The sequence below is a fragment of the Mirounga angustirostris genome, unplaced genomic scaffold, assembly GCF_029215605.1.
Source record: "Mirounga angustirostris isolate CCGP_5_RB_7025 unplaced genomic scaffold, mMirAng1.0.hap1 SCAF_3, whole genome shotgun sequence".
Lineage (NCBI taxonomy): Eukaryota > Metazoa > Chordata > Mammalia > Carnivora > Phocidae > Mirounga > Mirounga angustirostris.
This window is the reverse complement of record NW_026991711.1, coordinates 125,098,009-125,115,056: the sequence shown is the minus strand read 5'-3', so window position 1 is coordinate 125,115,056 and position 17,048 is coordinate 125,098,009. Positions and strand designations below refer to the sequence as shown.

Here is a 17,048-nt window from a genome sequence, read left to right as displayed (position 1 = left end):
GTCAACTTTTTTTTCTCCTACTAAATCAGGTATTTCATAGTGAAAAAGTCCTGATGAAAAGAACATGGAGAGAAGCAGAAGCATTTTGTGAAGAATTTGGAGCTCACCTTGCAAGCTTTGCCCATATTGAGGAAGAGAATTTTGTGAATGAGCTTTTACATTCAAAATTTAATAGGTAAATACCTGTTAATTTTGAAAAAATGCAATCAAATTTTCTGTTTCCCAGTAATGACTTATTAGGGATGAGCATCCCAAATATTTGTTTAAAATCTCAAGTATTTGTCTTAAGCCTAAAACCAGCTAGCTACTAGTTGTGAAAGAAAAATATACACATATAGTTTTATATTTATATTGCACCAAGTTCTCATTCCATAAAACAAAGAACAAAGTGGCAATCGTTTTGATATCTGAAATCTTTTCTGTATACCTCAAATCAGAATTTCAGAGCTCTTCGGCCAAACTCAAATTATCTAACCCCATGATTTTCAAAGTGTTGTCTGAGGATCCTGAGAGTCCTGGAACCCCAAGACTAGGGAGGGGACCAAGTGGGCAGAGGCCCTAGTTCCATCACTGACTCACCAGAGTAGCTCCCACCAGCTCCACTTCTGCTTATTTTGTACAGATTAGGAGTCCATGTAAGATTTTGTTTGGGGGGAAAAAAAAAGTCACACTGATTGAAAAAAAAAAAATTCCAATCCACGTCCTAATTTTACATTTGAGGAAACAGGTATTCACTTGTCAGTATCCAGCTTGTAAGTTTCAGAATCTTGAATTACATGGTTAGAAAATCAATTTAATTTAAATTTGAAGAAACATAAAAGGCTTGTGCTCTATTTTACCCAATGCAAAAATTCCCTCCTGTGGTCACCTACTATCTGCACAATTCCTTTCAGAGTGCTCCTTATTTGGGAGAAAGCCCATTCCATTGTTGGAGGCTGATTTCAAAGATCAACTTTCTAGTAAGCCAGAGCCATACAGGTCAAGTCGACTCTATTTTTGAATACTTGAAGACAGCTATTATGTTCTTTTTTAGTGAGTTTTTTCATCCATTGGCCTCTTTCTCTAAAATATTCTTATCAGTTAGCATACATTTTTGGAATATCTTCTATGGGAGGGGTACTTTAATATGCATAGCTGGCTGGAGAATGCAATAAACAAAATAGACAAAAATCCTGCCCCTGAGAAAGCAGTATGGCTCCATGGCTCCATACATTTATTTCATAAAAACAAATGTTAACTCCAGGTACTATGTTCCAAGCTCTGGAAATCTGGAGTCTCAATGAAATGCTTGCCTGAATTACAGAGAAAATCCAAAACTATTTTTTGAGGACAATCCTGGCCTTCCCCATAGTTTTCCTTTGGGACACTCCAAAAGAATATTAATATGCAATATCTACCAAATTATTCATCTCTAGCATCTACAGTAATGACCTTAATGGTAGGAGCCTTTGACAACATCTCCCAATGTGAGTCTCATAGAGTACTGTTGGGGTAAGAGTCAAATATGTTGGCAAAACAAAGCACAAACTTGGAAATTTGCCAATTCCTTCTGGAAGGAAGCATTTTCTTCAGCCACAAACCTCTTTTTTTGAGGACACTTATCAACATCCCATGGAACTGCTAGTCCCTGTGGGAAATGCTGACCTAAACTGTGTTTCCCAAATCTGACTGGTTCTCACACTTACTTGGGACACCTTTTGACACGGAGCCGTCTGGCCTCACATCAGAGCTGCTGAGTCAGATTCTCTGAAACTGAAGAAAATTTCAAGAAGCTTCCTAATTAATTGGACTGTAAGTCTGGTGTGGGGCCACAGATTCAGGGGATATGGGATAGTCTACACTGTTCTAAGTTGTAACTTTTCTTCATGACTTTAGCACCTTGCAAAACATCCTTTCATACTTGGGTATAGTGAGGTTTGCTATATGAAATAACCACATGCAAACTACTTCCAAATTTGCTGTAAGATCAAATATCATTATGTCATAAGTTCTCACACTTGAAATTTCTTGTGAAATTTAAAGCCAAGCATCTATCAAATTGTTAATCTTTAGCACTTCATCAGAAAAGCTATATAATTTTACTTTGTATCCAGACTGCCAGGGGGTTTAACAAAATCTCATGCTTGATTATAGCAAATAAACCAGTTCTCATAGTAGCATACATGCTTGTCCTTCTTATGGCACTGTTTTTTAATTTCTATTTTATTATTTATTATATTATTAAAAAGTACAAAATTATAGGAAATTGATGAAGAGAAAATTAGTACCATCTAGGATCCAGTACATTTCAGGAAAAATGTAGAACTCTGAATTCAGTAAGTAAAGGAATAAAAAGTTCTCAAGGCAGGCGAGTGATATGAATTCCCAGCCTACGTCATTGATGTTAAGGTACCTGGCTTAACCTTAAGGCAGCATCCTCCCCCTCCACAACCTTGTGAATTGTAAATTGTAATCAGGGCAGTCACCAACCAGGCCACAATGATCTCACAGATTTCTAAGACACATTTTACTTTCATTTGTATCGTTCAGGCACAATAGCTCACATATCTGAGAAGGGGATGCTTCAGAATAGGCTTGCTTCACTGCAGTAACAAAAATAAAGCATCTGTCACGACTTCTGAATCTTTTAAATCTTTAATTCTCCAAATTATTCTTAGAAAATTATCTTAGTGAGATGGTTTGTTGTACAATTAGACTTTATTGGTTGATTTATTGAGTACTCTGTGGTTTGATGTATTTGTCCTCTGCCTAATTGGAGGAAAGATGGTTCTCTGTGGGGATTCTCGCCAAGTCTAACCCAGTGGTGACTGCTGAAGTGAATCTACTGTGCCTTGGACTGATTTGCTATGAAATTATTTATGTTGGGCTCTGAAAAAACAAAACCCCAAATCTGCTGTGTACCTTTTATTAAAGGAGGTAGTGGTAATTAACCTCCAAAGAACATGAACATTTGACAAAAAAGCAAAAAATCAAAGCATAGGGAAGTGGTAAATACATAGTAAAGTAGTAAAAAGTCCTCTAGGGAAAAGACATTCCAAAATTTCATACCAACTTGATTTCGTGTGTTCTTATCCTACTTGAAAGATGTTGCCATTTCTAATGAATATGAGAAAGCAGTGTTCTCAATATGGGTTAACTTTTCCCTCAACTGCATGTCACCAGCAAGCACACCATACAAGCCAAGAGAAATAGGAAGCCAGGCTAATCTTCTCTACATTCATCTCATAGCTCAGGTTTTGCATATAGGAAATGTTAATAAATGTTTGCTGACTTGATCTATCCTGCCAGGAGTATCAGCTGTTTTCCTGTGCACATAAATACTTTAAAATATTTCTTGGACCTATTACATTATGTTGTGAATTCAATAGGAAGAGCCAAGTCTTTGTTTTTTCTCTTCACAGGACAGAAGAAAGGCAGTTCTGGATTGGATTTAATAAAAGAAATCCACTGAATGCTGGCTCTTGGGAGTGGTCTGATGGGACTCCTGTAAGTTTTTCCAAACTGAAGGCAAGGAAATGAATTCAAAACAGGGGGCCCTGGAACACCTTGGTCAACCAACCAAGAGAACCTGAAAATAATGACCGTATTTCCTGTGACTCAGACTCAGATCAAAAACTGCACCAGATCTTGGTACCATAAGTTATTTTTGCAAAGTCCGGGGAAAACTTCACAAGCCACATAGTTCTGAGGCCAGCTGTAGGATCTCATCCTGGAAAGGAATCAAAATCTCCAAAAACCACCCCAAACTATCTCCCATGTGAAGAGTCTTGAGAAAGAAGCAACTATTGTTTAAAATAATATTAAGCTCTCTTTACTCCACTTTCCCTCTCTAGCTTAGTACCTAATTATAGGAATGTGGGACCCTTGTCCAGATCACGATGAAAAGAACCATTCTGGTTTATCTCTAAAAGGACAGAAGTGCCAGCCTTAGAAATACCATCTCCTTCTCAACCAGAGCAAGTTATTCGGTTGGAAAAAAAACCTTGCTTTTCTTTCAGCCTCATACTTGTAAAAACCTCTGTGAAGGAAAGAAGGAACTCACTATTACATTTTTTTTTCAGGTTCAATGAGGAATTCTCCTATTTTCCTCAAGATGATAGGGAAAAATGGAAGCAGTATCCCAGATTGAAATGAGATCCATCTGAAGGCACATGCAAAATCAATGTATTCAGTTACACCTGTGAAATAAGAGGCTAGCAAGAGCCTGCAGTGAGCACTTAACGCAGCTCCTATTTATTGAGCCCGGATTATATTGCAGACATGGGTTAAATGCATTGCTGCATGATCTCATTTCACCCTTATAATGACTCAGTGCAGTGGTTATTAGAATGCTTAGTTTGCCTAAAATAATGCATAAGAGAGCCAGGATCTGTACACAGGTTGTCTGCCTCCAGAGCCATGATGTTATAATGTCTCCTAGTTGGCAAAATAGCAGCAGCCCAACTTTGAAATAGTAAAGATCCATAGAGAAAAATGATCTTTAGTCCCACTAGAGAAAATTTGTGGCAAGGAAAGCATCTGTGGAAAACTATATGTGGAAAACAAAAACAATGACATGCTAGTTAAACATACAACACACACACACACACACACACATATATATATATATATGAATATATGAAACATTTCCACCTCTGTACTGCTTCTCTGAGAAGAGTATCAGGACCAGAGAGTAAGAAGAGACCTTAGAGATCACCCACCCCATCCATCTATTTTGCTATCAAAGAAACTGAGGCCCAGAGAACGGAAGGAACTTAGCAGGGTCCACCTGCTGCATAAATGGCAGTCACCACATGGCATAGTTGGGTGGTTAATGTCAGTGTGGCACCTGGAAAATGAAATGTGATATGTAGAGGCTGAGAATGCTTCCTTTTGTTTTAGTGAAACAATCTTATTAGTGATAGAGAGGAATAGACAGTTTGGTTCAGAATAAATGAAATAAAGCCATGAGGCAGCACATGGAGTTCCTCCCTACCACTCCCTACTGGACAAAACAAATATTCAAACTCCCACAATTGTCTGAATCTGAGCTTACATATTTTTAAGTTAGAGGAGTTGTATGATTGTGTACGTGTTTGAAGAGGAGTATAAATGTTTCAAACATCCTCTTTTTCCCAAAGTTTTACTCCAGTTTTACCTGTGGTCCATCCACTCTTCTGTTAGGTAGCCATTAAATCATTGAGAAGATCAAATTTTTATTTAACATTCGCCTTACATGACCATTCATGGAAAGCGTTGGAGTTTCCCAATTAAAGCGAGGGATAACTTAGAATTCAGTGATTAAAGACTAAAAGCTTAATGTATATGCAAAAGAATCTGCATCACAGATAAGACCCAAATGTGACAGGTCAGAGCCTTTCAGAAGCGTACCCAGGGTCCCAGGGCTAGCCTGTTGTGGCCAGTGAGACAATAGCGCAAGTTCAAAAGGGAGCTTACATCTCATCTGTTCCTTCTGGAGAAAGGAGTAGCTTGCCTCTTTTTAAGAAAAAAAGCATCTTTAAGGAAAAATGCTAGTTTGGTTAGCTTGTTCTTCACCAATGTGGAACAACCTTTAACTGCAGTCTTATCCAGACATTTCTTAAGCTTCCTCCAGAAGTCTATTGTGATTTATTTACAGAGATGCTTCTTTTGAGCTTTTGAAACTTTTTGTGGGGGATCATCGTTAAGAAATAACGAACTTCATCTGCTGCAGGTTGTCTCTTCATTTTTAGACAATACTTATTTTGGAGAAGATGCAAGAAATTGTGCTGTTTATAAGGCAAATAAGACATTGCTGTCCTTGCACTGCAGTTCCAAACGTGAATGGATATGCAAAATTCCAAGAGGTAAAAATATTAATAAGATCTTTACTATCTGTTTGCTTTCTAATAATCTACAGCACTTTTCCAAGCGAAGAGTTATAGAGGTCTAAAATTTAAACATCCCGGACTACAGTACCAACAACCATCGCGCGAACCAAACTGTACAGCAAAGAATGCCTCATAGGGGAATGAGAAAAGGTGACACCAGGGCAGTATGCTAATTTAGTTAATAGGAAATGAGGATAACCAACTCTATTGTGGAATATGGTATTTTTCGAGTACAACCTGGAAGAAATGTCACTGTGACTTTACAAGCAAACAAAATTACTTGTCAAATGAGTAAGTGAAAGCACCTAACACTGTGACACACAGTAGGCCCTTGACAAGCGTTCGCATCCTTCCTTCTTTAATCAGAGGCCTGTCTTAAGCCTCCTCTTCAAGTATGAGAACTAACCATATTTCAAACAGCACAAAGTACCTGGTTTTTAAATGGTCTCTTAAAAAGCAGAGTACAAAATACCGTGTTTAGAGCTGAAGTAATTCAGAGATGGTGCACTTGTGAAGAAAGGTCACTCAAGATGGTTTGCTTTCACTTTGCAGATGTGAGACCCAAGATTCCACCCTGGTACCAGTATGGTAAGAACTATCCTGGCAATTCTTGAATTTCTAATTACGTGCCATTATATACCATTACTGTATTACTACAGTCCTCCAATCGAGCCTCTCTTTTCTTATGTCAATCTAGAACTAATTTGTTCAAATTAACTAATTAATGGTCAAATTAATAAATTCATTAAATGATTAAAGATTAATATAATAACACTGTTTTCGTGACACGTGATTTTAAAATATGCATTTATCCCAGACCTTGCAATGCAAATGAAGTTTTCTTAGATGAGATAAACCAAGAAAAATAAGCAAATTATATACTTAGTTATGTGTGTGTAAATATACTTATTTATGTATATCACACGCACACACACACATACACTTTTCTTTAATGCTAAGTGACCAAATTACAAATTTGGCGTCAATCATAGCATATCCTGTTTCAGTCTGCATCACATCAGTCAATGGCTTTTGCATCATTTGCACTGGTTTTTGTTTTTTTGGTTTTGTTGTCTTTCAGATGCTCCCTGGCTCTTTTACCAGGATGCGGAGTACCTTTTTCATACCTATGCTGCGGAATGGCCCTCCTTTGAGTTTGTCTGTGGCTGGCTGCGTGGTGATCTTCTCACAATTCATTCTGCACATGAGCAAGAATTTATCCACAGCAAAATAAGAGCGGTATTTGAATACAATTAATCATGAGAAATTCAGAGCTTAGCTCCTTCTTCTGTCATTGGGGGGATTTTTTTTTTTAATTTGACTTCAGACATTTATTTAAGTTTCATTTAAAACCACAGATTTTTGAGAATTGATTTTCTTCCTGTTATAGGGATTAAGAGAAAATAATGGAAACACAGGTTTACAATGTTGGTCGATCATTTCACTTATCTTCATTCTTTATTAGCAACAGTTATGAATAAGTAGAGTTTTATTGCTTTAATGAGGTGCATCCAATCATCAGCACATATTTATTCAGAGTCTACTCTTCTAAGGGCTGGGGCTCTATCAGTGATTAAAATAGATCAAAATTCCTGCCCTTGGGGAGCTTATAGTCTAGCCTGGGAAGAAAGACTGTAATCAATATAAGTACATAGCATTACATTATATTTTATTAAAAGATAAATGGATAAATGATATGGAGAAAAATAAAGCACAAATGAGGGACAAGGTGTACCGGGGGGGGGGGGGGCATGTGCATGGCTATTTCAAAGTTTTAAATTTTACTTACAAGAATATAATACTTTTAAGTCTATAAAGACTCAATATTCATAAAATGAAAAGGAGTGGTTTTCCATTTCAATTTAAGATAAAGACTTGGACAATCTTTGAGGAGCTAGGCTAATTGGAAAGAAGCATGCAAAACCTGTTAAATAATGAAGCAGAGTGCCAAGGAATAGTGTACATTTTCAGTATATTTCTTCAACAAGCATTTATTGAGCATTAGGTATGTGTCAGGCATTGTGATATTTGTCAAAGACATAAAAATGTCAACAACACAAAAATGAGATACAGTCTCTATTGTTAAAAAAGCTGGAAATAATAATAAGTGAAAAGGGAGCAATATGTACAAAATTATCAAGGGGACACTAAGGGAGGAAACTCACTCCCAATTTTCCCTAGGAAATCTTTGAAAGTAAGAAAAAACTTTTTTCTTTTCTAAAATTTAACATTATTTCATGATCACCAGGAATCCTTTCTTGCGCTATCATCTTTTCACATGTTTGTAAGTTGATTGTTGAAATGAAGCTCTATATTTAAAGCATCCTTGTCATGTAAGAGAAATGTCTTCCCTTACAGCTCATGGACTTTTCCATTTCTATAATCCTATTTGATGCATAGACAGCCTGCAAGGTGCAGGTAGATCAGGACTACTACTGAGTTGTGATGGAAAAAACTGAAAAACAGGGGGGTTAGGTGACAACCCCACAGTTCCATAGAGTCTCAGTGATAGACCAACCACAAGAACGAGATATTCCCCACTATTGGTTTGTGTGCTATTTTTTACCATCCTTCCTCTCCTACAAATGGAACACTCAAGCCAAATCCATGTTAAGCATCAACATGATGTCAGAAAATACGTTCATTTAACAAGACAACAGACTCCTGGTGGCAATAACAAGACATCAGGTCAATGTCTGAAAACAAATCCATCCATCAACATGACAAAGTGCATGTCTCAAATGGAACTGATATTTGGCCAATACTTATTAAAACTGCATCAGGCACTGTGTTAAGTACTAATATTTAATGGCATTTAATCTTTCCAAGGACTCTCTGTGGGAAGTCTATTATCAGTACTTTACCATTGAGGAAGCTAAAACTCCAAAGAGGTGAAGCAACTTGGTTATTTCCACACCAACTATGTGGTGGAATCTGGAAATGAACCCAGGCCATCTGACTTACAGGGTCATTTAAAAACCTTCTGCTGGTAGCAGAACAGCAGTGGGGAGGGGGGGGTATAGGAGCACAATGTCTTCATTACATCAAAATCAAAAAGAGTTCTAAAATCCCTCTCCAAAAGATGGTGTCAGCTCTGTCTCAGACATGAGCAACGAAAGGCATCTTTGATCTTTCCAACAGAGCTTAGCTCCCCTAGGAATATCTGCAGGTCTCCTCTCTTCACCTTTCCCTGAATTTACTCTCCCAATTACTAGTGGTTGGGAAGCCAGTGAGGATGGAAGAGTTAATACCTTCCACAGAAGGGAATAGTAAAACCCATGGGTTTAGCTGTTTGAGAAGTCATACCCAGTGCCGTGATACTAATTGAGGGCTAGATCTAGTTGTGATATCAAACCAGACAAACCTTGTGGTGTCTTACATGGCAAAATTACTACCCAGCCTGTGACCATGTTGATACAGAATGCCTTGTCAGTTTGATGGGTGAGCAGCTGACTGATCTAACACCACACTGTGCTACAAAAGAAAATTACTTGGTGGTTTAAAATGTGTAGAATGAAAAGGGGCAAGGGAGCTAAGGGAAAAGGGTATCAATTTAAAGCTATAAGTTCCCAAAGCAGTTCTTTTTATCGCATAATCTATGGCTGTGTTAGGCACTTTTTGGTGGTGGTAGGAGTGATATTTATGGTGCCCATTTACACTTCATGAGTAAGAAATTCCGTATCTATGAATGTTGTACTAGAATGAGTCTATCCAGAGTGATTTTATTCCAGGATGAGGAACTAAACATGTAGAGATCATACCACCCACTTTTGTGGCATACTCATTCTATAAGTGCAGGAAGAATCAGAATAGTAATTAAATATTTTTTAAAAGATTTTATTTAGTTATTTGAGAGAAAGAGACAGAGAAAGCGACAGAGAGCATGAGGGGGGAGGAGAAGGAGAAGCAGACTCCACTGAGCAGGGAGCCCCATGTGGGGTTCGATCCTAGGATCCTGGGATTATGACCTGAGCCAAAGGCAGATGCTTAACCTTGACTGAGCCACCCAGGCGCCTCTAATTAAACATTTTTAATATTACATATGTGTTGTATAGTTTCCCTATAAAGAGTAGTAACTTAGAAATGTGAAAAACAAAAATAACATTTAGTTGGAAAGTGAAAGAACTATTGAAAAAGAAAGCTGGATGCAATTTTTTAAATCTGAAGCAGATTTTTTTTTAACAAAATGTTTCTATCTTGGAAAAGTGGTTAGTCAGTATTTTCTCTTTGAGTAACAGAATACCACAGGCATGATGAGAATGAATTTTTGAGTATTTCTTTTTTGAGCCATCTTGTTGCTTAGATTAATGCCAAAAAAGTAAAAAGCCATAAGCACTTTAGGAGTTGTTTAACATGAACTACTAGTCAATTAATCCACTAACATTTTTATGCTGTGTTGTGTAATATTTGCATTTCAAAATTGCAATTTACTCTTATTTTTAATTTCATGTCTAGGGGCGCCTGAGTGGCTCAGTCGCTTAAGTGTCTGCGTTCAGCTCAGGTCATGATCCCAGGGTCCTGGGATTGAGCCCTGCATCGAACTCTCTGCTCAGCGGGGAGCCTACTTCTCTCTCTCCCTCTGCAGCTCCCCCTGCTTGTGCTCTTTCTTTCATACTCTCTCTCAAATAAATAAAATCTTAAAAAAATTTCGTGTCTAAATACTTCTAATAAAAATATATCAAATCTATTAGTCATCCTCCAAAATACAGTGTTTTAAACCCTTAAAGTAACCTGGTTTTGATATTTTTGATGGAAACATTTAAAGACATGACAGGTTACTCTTCCTTATATTACTTCATAAATCAATTACTTCATAGATTATGTTGGCTGTTGCTGTATTATTTTTTTTATAAGTATCTTCCCATATGATGCTATCTATAATGTCTATAACAAAACATAGTTGATGTTATGAGATCTATGGTCATATTACATTTCTTTATATGAAATAACATTAATAAGTCTTCTATTTTTGTGATTTGATACCTAAGCTAAAATTTACAACATCTATTTTTCACCATGGATTTTTTTCACCCTGGATATCTTCTAGCTTGTCCTTCTAGCTTGCAGTTCTATTCCATATCACAACAGGTTGTGATGTGCCATGTGGAGGATCACCATGCTATAATTGAGGTGGTAATAAATATGTCACTTAAGATGTGGTAGTTATAATTTTTCTTTAGAGGTCCTTAATTGGGGCAGTGAACAATCGGGCCATGATTTCCAATATTGTTGCACATGAGACCTCTTTAGATTGAATGAAATTGTTGTGGTTCTCCCACTGAGTTCACAGCCAGTCCCAATGGACGCATTTCAAAGCCTGACAACGGGAATCTAAATTCAGCATGTAAGAACGTGTCCATGAAACAACCCCTCAGGGATCCCAAATTATAGTTGTTCCATCTTGCATTATTCTCAAATTGCTGATATGGCAGACAGCCACACTGTTCAAGGAATAAAAATACCTGTTTATAAATTAAAATGTTAGAGAGTTATTAGGTTCTGTTGTATGATGACCCAACATCCATGAGGGAAAAAAATACATATCTTAAAGTGTATTCTCCAATTTTCATAGAAGAAATGAAGTGCAAGTTTAAATATACAATGCGTTCAAATTAACAGGTTTTTAGCTTAAAAATTAAGTTATATTTCACACACACACAGCACACACACAATAAAGTATATCGATTTAGAGGTCTTAGAGAAATCCTTACTGCTTCTTCCTCTTTTATAGGTAAAGAGGGAATTTCAATTTCCTGGGTCATAAGTCCAGTATTACATCTGCTGTACTGTATGTGTGTGTGTGCATGCACACATGTGTGAACATGCTGTTTCATTTTATACTTGATTTGCACTGAGATCTGTGTGATAAATAATGGTACAAAATTAGTAAAATATAGAAATAATTTTCTGGTTGTTAAACACTGGAAGTTCTATAGTATTCCTTTGTCCTATATCGTGTGTCTCTATTAAAATGGGAAGGGTGCTAATACTCAGTTAAAAAACTTAACGATCAGACTAATGCCAAAAATTCAAAATCCTTTTTCCTATTGATGTCTTTGTGCCTTGAACTGTTTTTCAAACAGTGTAACATATGCAGTGAACTATAAATCACTGAGACAATAAACCACTAAATTTTTAGTAAAAAAAATAGGAGTCCATATCCTATTTTACTTTACAATATTACTCTTTAAAGCCATATTATGAGAGTTAGAAAATTTACTTTTAAATACATAGGGAAAGTTGTACGAAAGATTTTCAATATTTTATTCCAATTTCCCTTCATAATGAGGAGGGAATATTTTAAAATAATGAAGTTTCAGGTTCTTTCAAGATGCTAGGCCTTAGTGTACTCTTCTTTAGATAATTGGTAAAATACTAAAGAATAGAAAGCTATTAACAGCAACCCCATTAATCTTAATAGTGAAAAGGGAAAACAAGTAGAATAAATGCTGACATTTTCTTTTTTTCTTTTTAATAGCTATCAAAGTATGGTGTAAATTGGTGGATTGGACTTCGAGACGAAAGAGCCAATGATGAATTTCGGTATGGACCTAGATCAATTTGCATTTTATTTTGTTTGACAGGTTTTATTTGCAGAATGATTGGACTAGATCTTAGTGATCAATTGTTGAATAGCCTTCAAATATTATCTTTAACTTATAAATTTTCATTTCTCTAACCAAAGGCATGAGTATCTTTTTAATTTAATAAAAATTACCCCAGAACTCCAAGAATGGTGTTGGAGATTGAACATAACAGAATAAAAGAAGACCCTAAAATTCTTAATTTACCTACAGCTGGAGAGATGGAGCACCAGTAATATATCAGAACTGGGACAAAGGAAGAGAAAGATCTATGAATAATCAGAGCCAGAGATGTGGTTTCATTTCATCCATAACAGGTTATTTTATTTATCCATTTTTCAGTTTATAACACAAACTGATAATTTTCAGAAGGCTTAAAGTCTCGTCTTCATTGCATTAGTTCAGTGAGAGGGTTTTGTTTGGCTAGCTTGCTTTATAATTGAATGTGATGAGTTTCATTAGTTTTAAGTGTTGATGATGGCCATTCCTATAGTTAATTCCATTCTTTCATGTTCTTGAAAATGAATTACAACCAGATAAGTCATTCCTCATGAACCAAAACAGCACCAGAAATAGACCCAATGAAACTGGTCAAAAATATGCCTGACAAATACTAGTCTCTAAAAAATTTCAATATGGGCCCATTTTTAAAATCTCTTCATAATAACTCAGTTATAATTGGCCAGAACTTTAACCCCCGTGGAATTTACTTCCACTTTCACATTTAAGAAAATTTTTCATTGAGTTCAGTATTTTTTTTTTAATACCTGGCTTATTAACTGCTTCTTGACATAGAACACCAACTATCTCCAGGCTGTATTTAGAAATACATGTACCTTTAAGATGGGTTTTTTAATTTAATTCAATTCATTAGTACAGTGTTATTTGGGTTGATTTGTCCACTCATATCCATCCCACTCTTTTTATCCTATAAAAGGTAATTATGTTCCTGACCCTTAACAGATTCACAAGGAACCTGTGCCCCAAATCAGGAGAGGGGTAAACACAGAAAGCAATCCTTGGTGTAAGGGCATCTGCAGAGAAAGGAAAGGGAAACCCACATTGTTAATCAGCTCTCTTTTGCCAGCAGGTGTCACAACAGCCTACAGAAAGGCTGTTTTGTGATTCTGGAAGACTAGCAGCTACTCTGCATTGAAAATAGTGTTCCAGCCCTTCCTTCAAAATGCCAACATTTTTTGGCTTATATCCCTCACACTAGAAAACAGAAACTGCCTTTGCAATTTACATGCATCCTTGCCCTATTCTGGGATCTATAACTTGAATGCTAATGAAATGCATTCTATAACCTTTACTCTGAAAATATAGCTCTTCTAAATTAAAATACATTTTCCAGGAGGCTAAGGACTTTGGGATATATCTTCTTGCGGGCATGTCTATGTGTGCCTCTTTTTTTAAGGGTCAGTGTTGAAAAGTGCTTCTTCTTAGAAGTTACTGAGTTAATTTTTCAAAATTATATATTTTCTAAAGAATTATAAATTAGAAATGATCATCTATTGTTTTAGAATTTTTTTCTCCTTATATTGAGTATTTTAAAAGAAAAATATTACTCTACATTCTTTTGTTAACCAAACCAAATATTCTCGGAACTTTAATCAGTTTTGTGATTTCAATTGTAGTATTTTAGTTAGTTGGGGTTTGTTTGTTTGTTTTGCATTTGCAAAACTTCTTCATTCTTGAATTAGATTTACCAATTTAGCACCCTGCTCAGTTTGTTCTTATTACCAGAGAACTCTACCATTAGCAGTTTAGTTCAATTTCTAGATTTAAAAAATTATGATAAACCATTAGCTGTCATAAAAATGTGATGGAGAATGCCTACAAAGAGTCAGCATTGTTTCAGGTCATTTCTAACCCATTTACTCCTCCAGGACTCTGGGCTAGTGAAGAGTGTTCAGTTTCTATGCCTAGCATCTGTAAGCGAAAGAAGGTTTGGGTCATAGAGAAAGAGAAAGATACCCCAAAACAACATGGAACATGTCCTAGAGGATGGCTATATTTTAACTATAAGGTAAACTCATTTTCAAAAAGTTGCCTTTGTTTCTGTGTTGTCGATGTTTATTTTAGAACATAATCAAACAGTGGGTGTGGCTTTAAAAAACCAGGAGTTGTCCATTGGGACCTGGAATTTTTTTTGGTCACAACTTCCAAGAGATTTGAGTTTTCAGTGTAGGTAGGGGCAAACCTCTAAGGAATAAAGAAACAGCCGTGACACCACCCTTCATTTGTATACTTAGTTTTTGCTATTGACACAGTCATTCATTGTGCTGTGTGACTGTTTCATTAGGTGTGATGCATGCAAGCCTGTGTAACTAGGCCCTGCCCCCAAATGAGCTGTCAACTCCAGAGGGTACAGGCTACATCTTCTCCTTTTGTGTCTTCCCTGCCTGAAGCAGGCACAGAGCTCTGCCTGCCTTGTGAATTGACCTACTAATAATGTAACTCAGTCAATGTCATCTTGAGCCTCATGAAGCTGGTGCTTCCATGCAGAATTGAAATTTTTTTTTTAAATTGCCAGTGGGAATATTGTAAACCAGATTTATTATTTCTGATACTGCCTCCAATTAAGGCCAAGACTTTCCCTCCACTCCTTATGTTTTATAATAAAATAACTTTATAGGCCTTAGGTGGAAGTAATTAAAATGCATCCCAAATTTTAAATGTTTCATTCTTTGATAAAGGAAAAACCCAAACTGTGTCATGATTTAATATGTTAATATGAAATTGCTCTTTGACTGTGGACAGCCAGTTTTCAATCTGTATGTTCAGTTATATTTGGCAGAGCCTTCTCTTCTTTGTGATCCTCTTCTCATTGTTAATTTGTGATATGGGGCCATTTGGATTTTACATGTATTTGTTGAGCACCTAATACATATTTGGCATTGATTTTTTTAAATTGTGGTAAAATTCACATAATATAGAGTTTACCATCTTAACCATTTTTAAGTGTGTAGTGCAATATTATTAAGTATATTTACATTGTTATTCAATGAATCTGCAGATCTGTTTCATCTTGTAAAACCAAAACCCTAAATCCAATAAGCAATAATGCTTCACTTCCCCTCCCCCAACCCCTGGCAAACACCATTCTACTTTCTGTTCCTATTAATGGGACTATTTCAGATACTGCTGGTAAGTGGAATCATACATTATTTGTCCTTTTGTGGCTGCTTTATTTCACTAAGCAAATTGTCCCCCAAGTTCATCCATGTTAGAGCATGTGTCAGAATTTCCTTCCCTTTGGAGACTGAATAATATTCCATTATATGTATATACCATATTTTTTTTTCCACTCGCCCATTGATGAACATTTGGGTTTCTGCCACCTTGTGGCTAAGAATTTTTGCTGGGTGATTTAATATATATATCTTATTTTATTGAATTTTTTTAAATACACAGAATTGTTATCCCATCTTATATATGAGAAGACCAAGACTAGTAACATTGTGTGTTTTTTATGAAACTTCACAGCAAATAAGTGTCAGGTTGAGAATCAACCTCAGGTTTTCTGACCTTGAGTCTGGTAGTCTTGTCTCTTTCCTACAGTTGCCATTTTGTATAAGAATTTAAGAATTACCAGACCAGGATAGCCCCATGACACAATCTGGTGGCACTCTGAGATATCTTCTAAAATATAGTTGTTTTCTAAAATTTTATGGTATTGAGATACATTTTTAATAGTTAATATTTTCTGTTTGATTCCTATTTTCCCAAACTATAAAATCTCCCAGTTATACATTTCAATATAAAAAATGTAGCACGTATTCAATAGAACACTGAGTATTACCAAATCTTGAATTAAAACCTTTGACAATTAGTTCTTTTTAAAGCTATTCTACTGTGGTAACATATATTTAAAATAAAATATGCCATTTTAACCATTTTTAAGTGTACAATTTAGTGGCATTAATTACATTCACAATGTTGTTCAACCATCCCCTTTATTTCCAAAACTTATCATCATCCCAAACAGAAACTCTGTAACTATTAAGCAATAACTCCCAATTCCCCATCCCTCCGGCCCATGGTGAGTTCGAATCTATTTCCTATCTCTGTGAATTTGCCTGTCTAGATATTTCATATAAGTGAATTCATACAATATTTGTCCTTTTGTTTCTGGCTTATTTCATTCTGCATAATGTTTTCAAAGTTTATCCATTTATAGCATGTATCAGAACTTCATCCCTTTTTATGACTGAATAATATTCCATGCCACATTTTGTTTTTCCTTTCATCTGTTGATGGACTTAGGTTGTTTCCACTTTCTGGTTGTTGTGAATAAATCTGCAGTGAACATTGGCATACAGCTACCTACTGGAGTCCCTGTTTTCACTTCTTTGGGGTATATGCCCAGGAATGGAATTGCTACATCATATAGCAATTCTATGTTTAACTTTTTGAGGAACGAGTAAACTGTTTTTCACATGGCTGAACCATTTTAAAAGCTTGCCAACAGTGTATGTTAGCAATTTCTCCACATCTTTTTTTTTTTAAGATTTTATTTCTTTATTTGAGAGAGAGAGAGAGCACAAGCAGGGGGGCAGCAGAGGGAGAAGTGGACTTCCCACTGAGCAGGGACCCCAACTCAGGCTCGATC

The 17,048-nt window shown here is 36.1% G+C and overlaps 1 protein-coding gene across 7 annotated transcripts in view; it reads left to right on the top strand.

Moving 5' to 3' along the window:
• PLA2R1 (phospholipase A2 receptor 1) overlaps positions 1 to 17,048 on the top strand; it is a 116,097-nt gene that overhangs the window by 77,389 nt on the left and 21,660 nt on the right. For all 7 annotated transcript variants that reach the window (XR_010410165.1, XM_045868780.3, XM_064586606.1 and 4 more), the window contains 8 exons: positions 30 to 175; positions 3,402 to 3,486; positions 5,693 to 5,825; positions 6,402 to 6,437; positions 6,931 to 7,088; positions 12,328 to 12,392; positions 12,647 to 12,750; positions 14,323 to 14,462. Coding sequence is in view for 6 of the 7 variants with exons in the window: in XM_045868780.3 (XP_045724736.1) it covers positions 30 to 175; positions 3,402 to 3,486; positions 5,693 to 5,825; positions 6,402 to 6,437; positions 6,931 to 7,088; positions 12,328 to 12,392; positions 12,647 to 12,750; positions 14,323 to 14,462 (867 nt within the window). In the remaining variant the exon portion in view is untranslated. The remainder of the gene's footprint in view (positions 1 to 29; positions 176 to 3,401; positions 3,487 to 5,692; positions 5,826 to 6,401; positions 6,438 to 6,930; positions 7,089 to 12,327; positions 12,393 to 12,646; positions 12,751 to 14,322; positions 14,463 to 17,048) is intronic.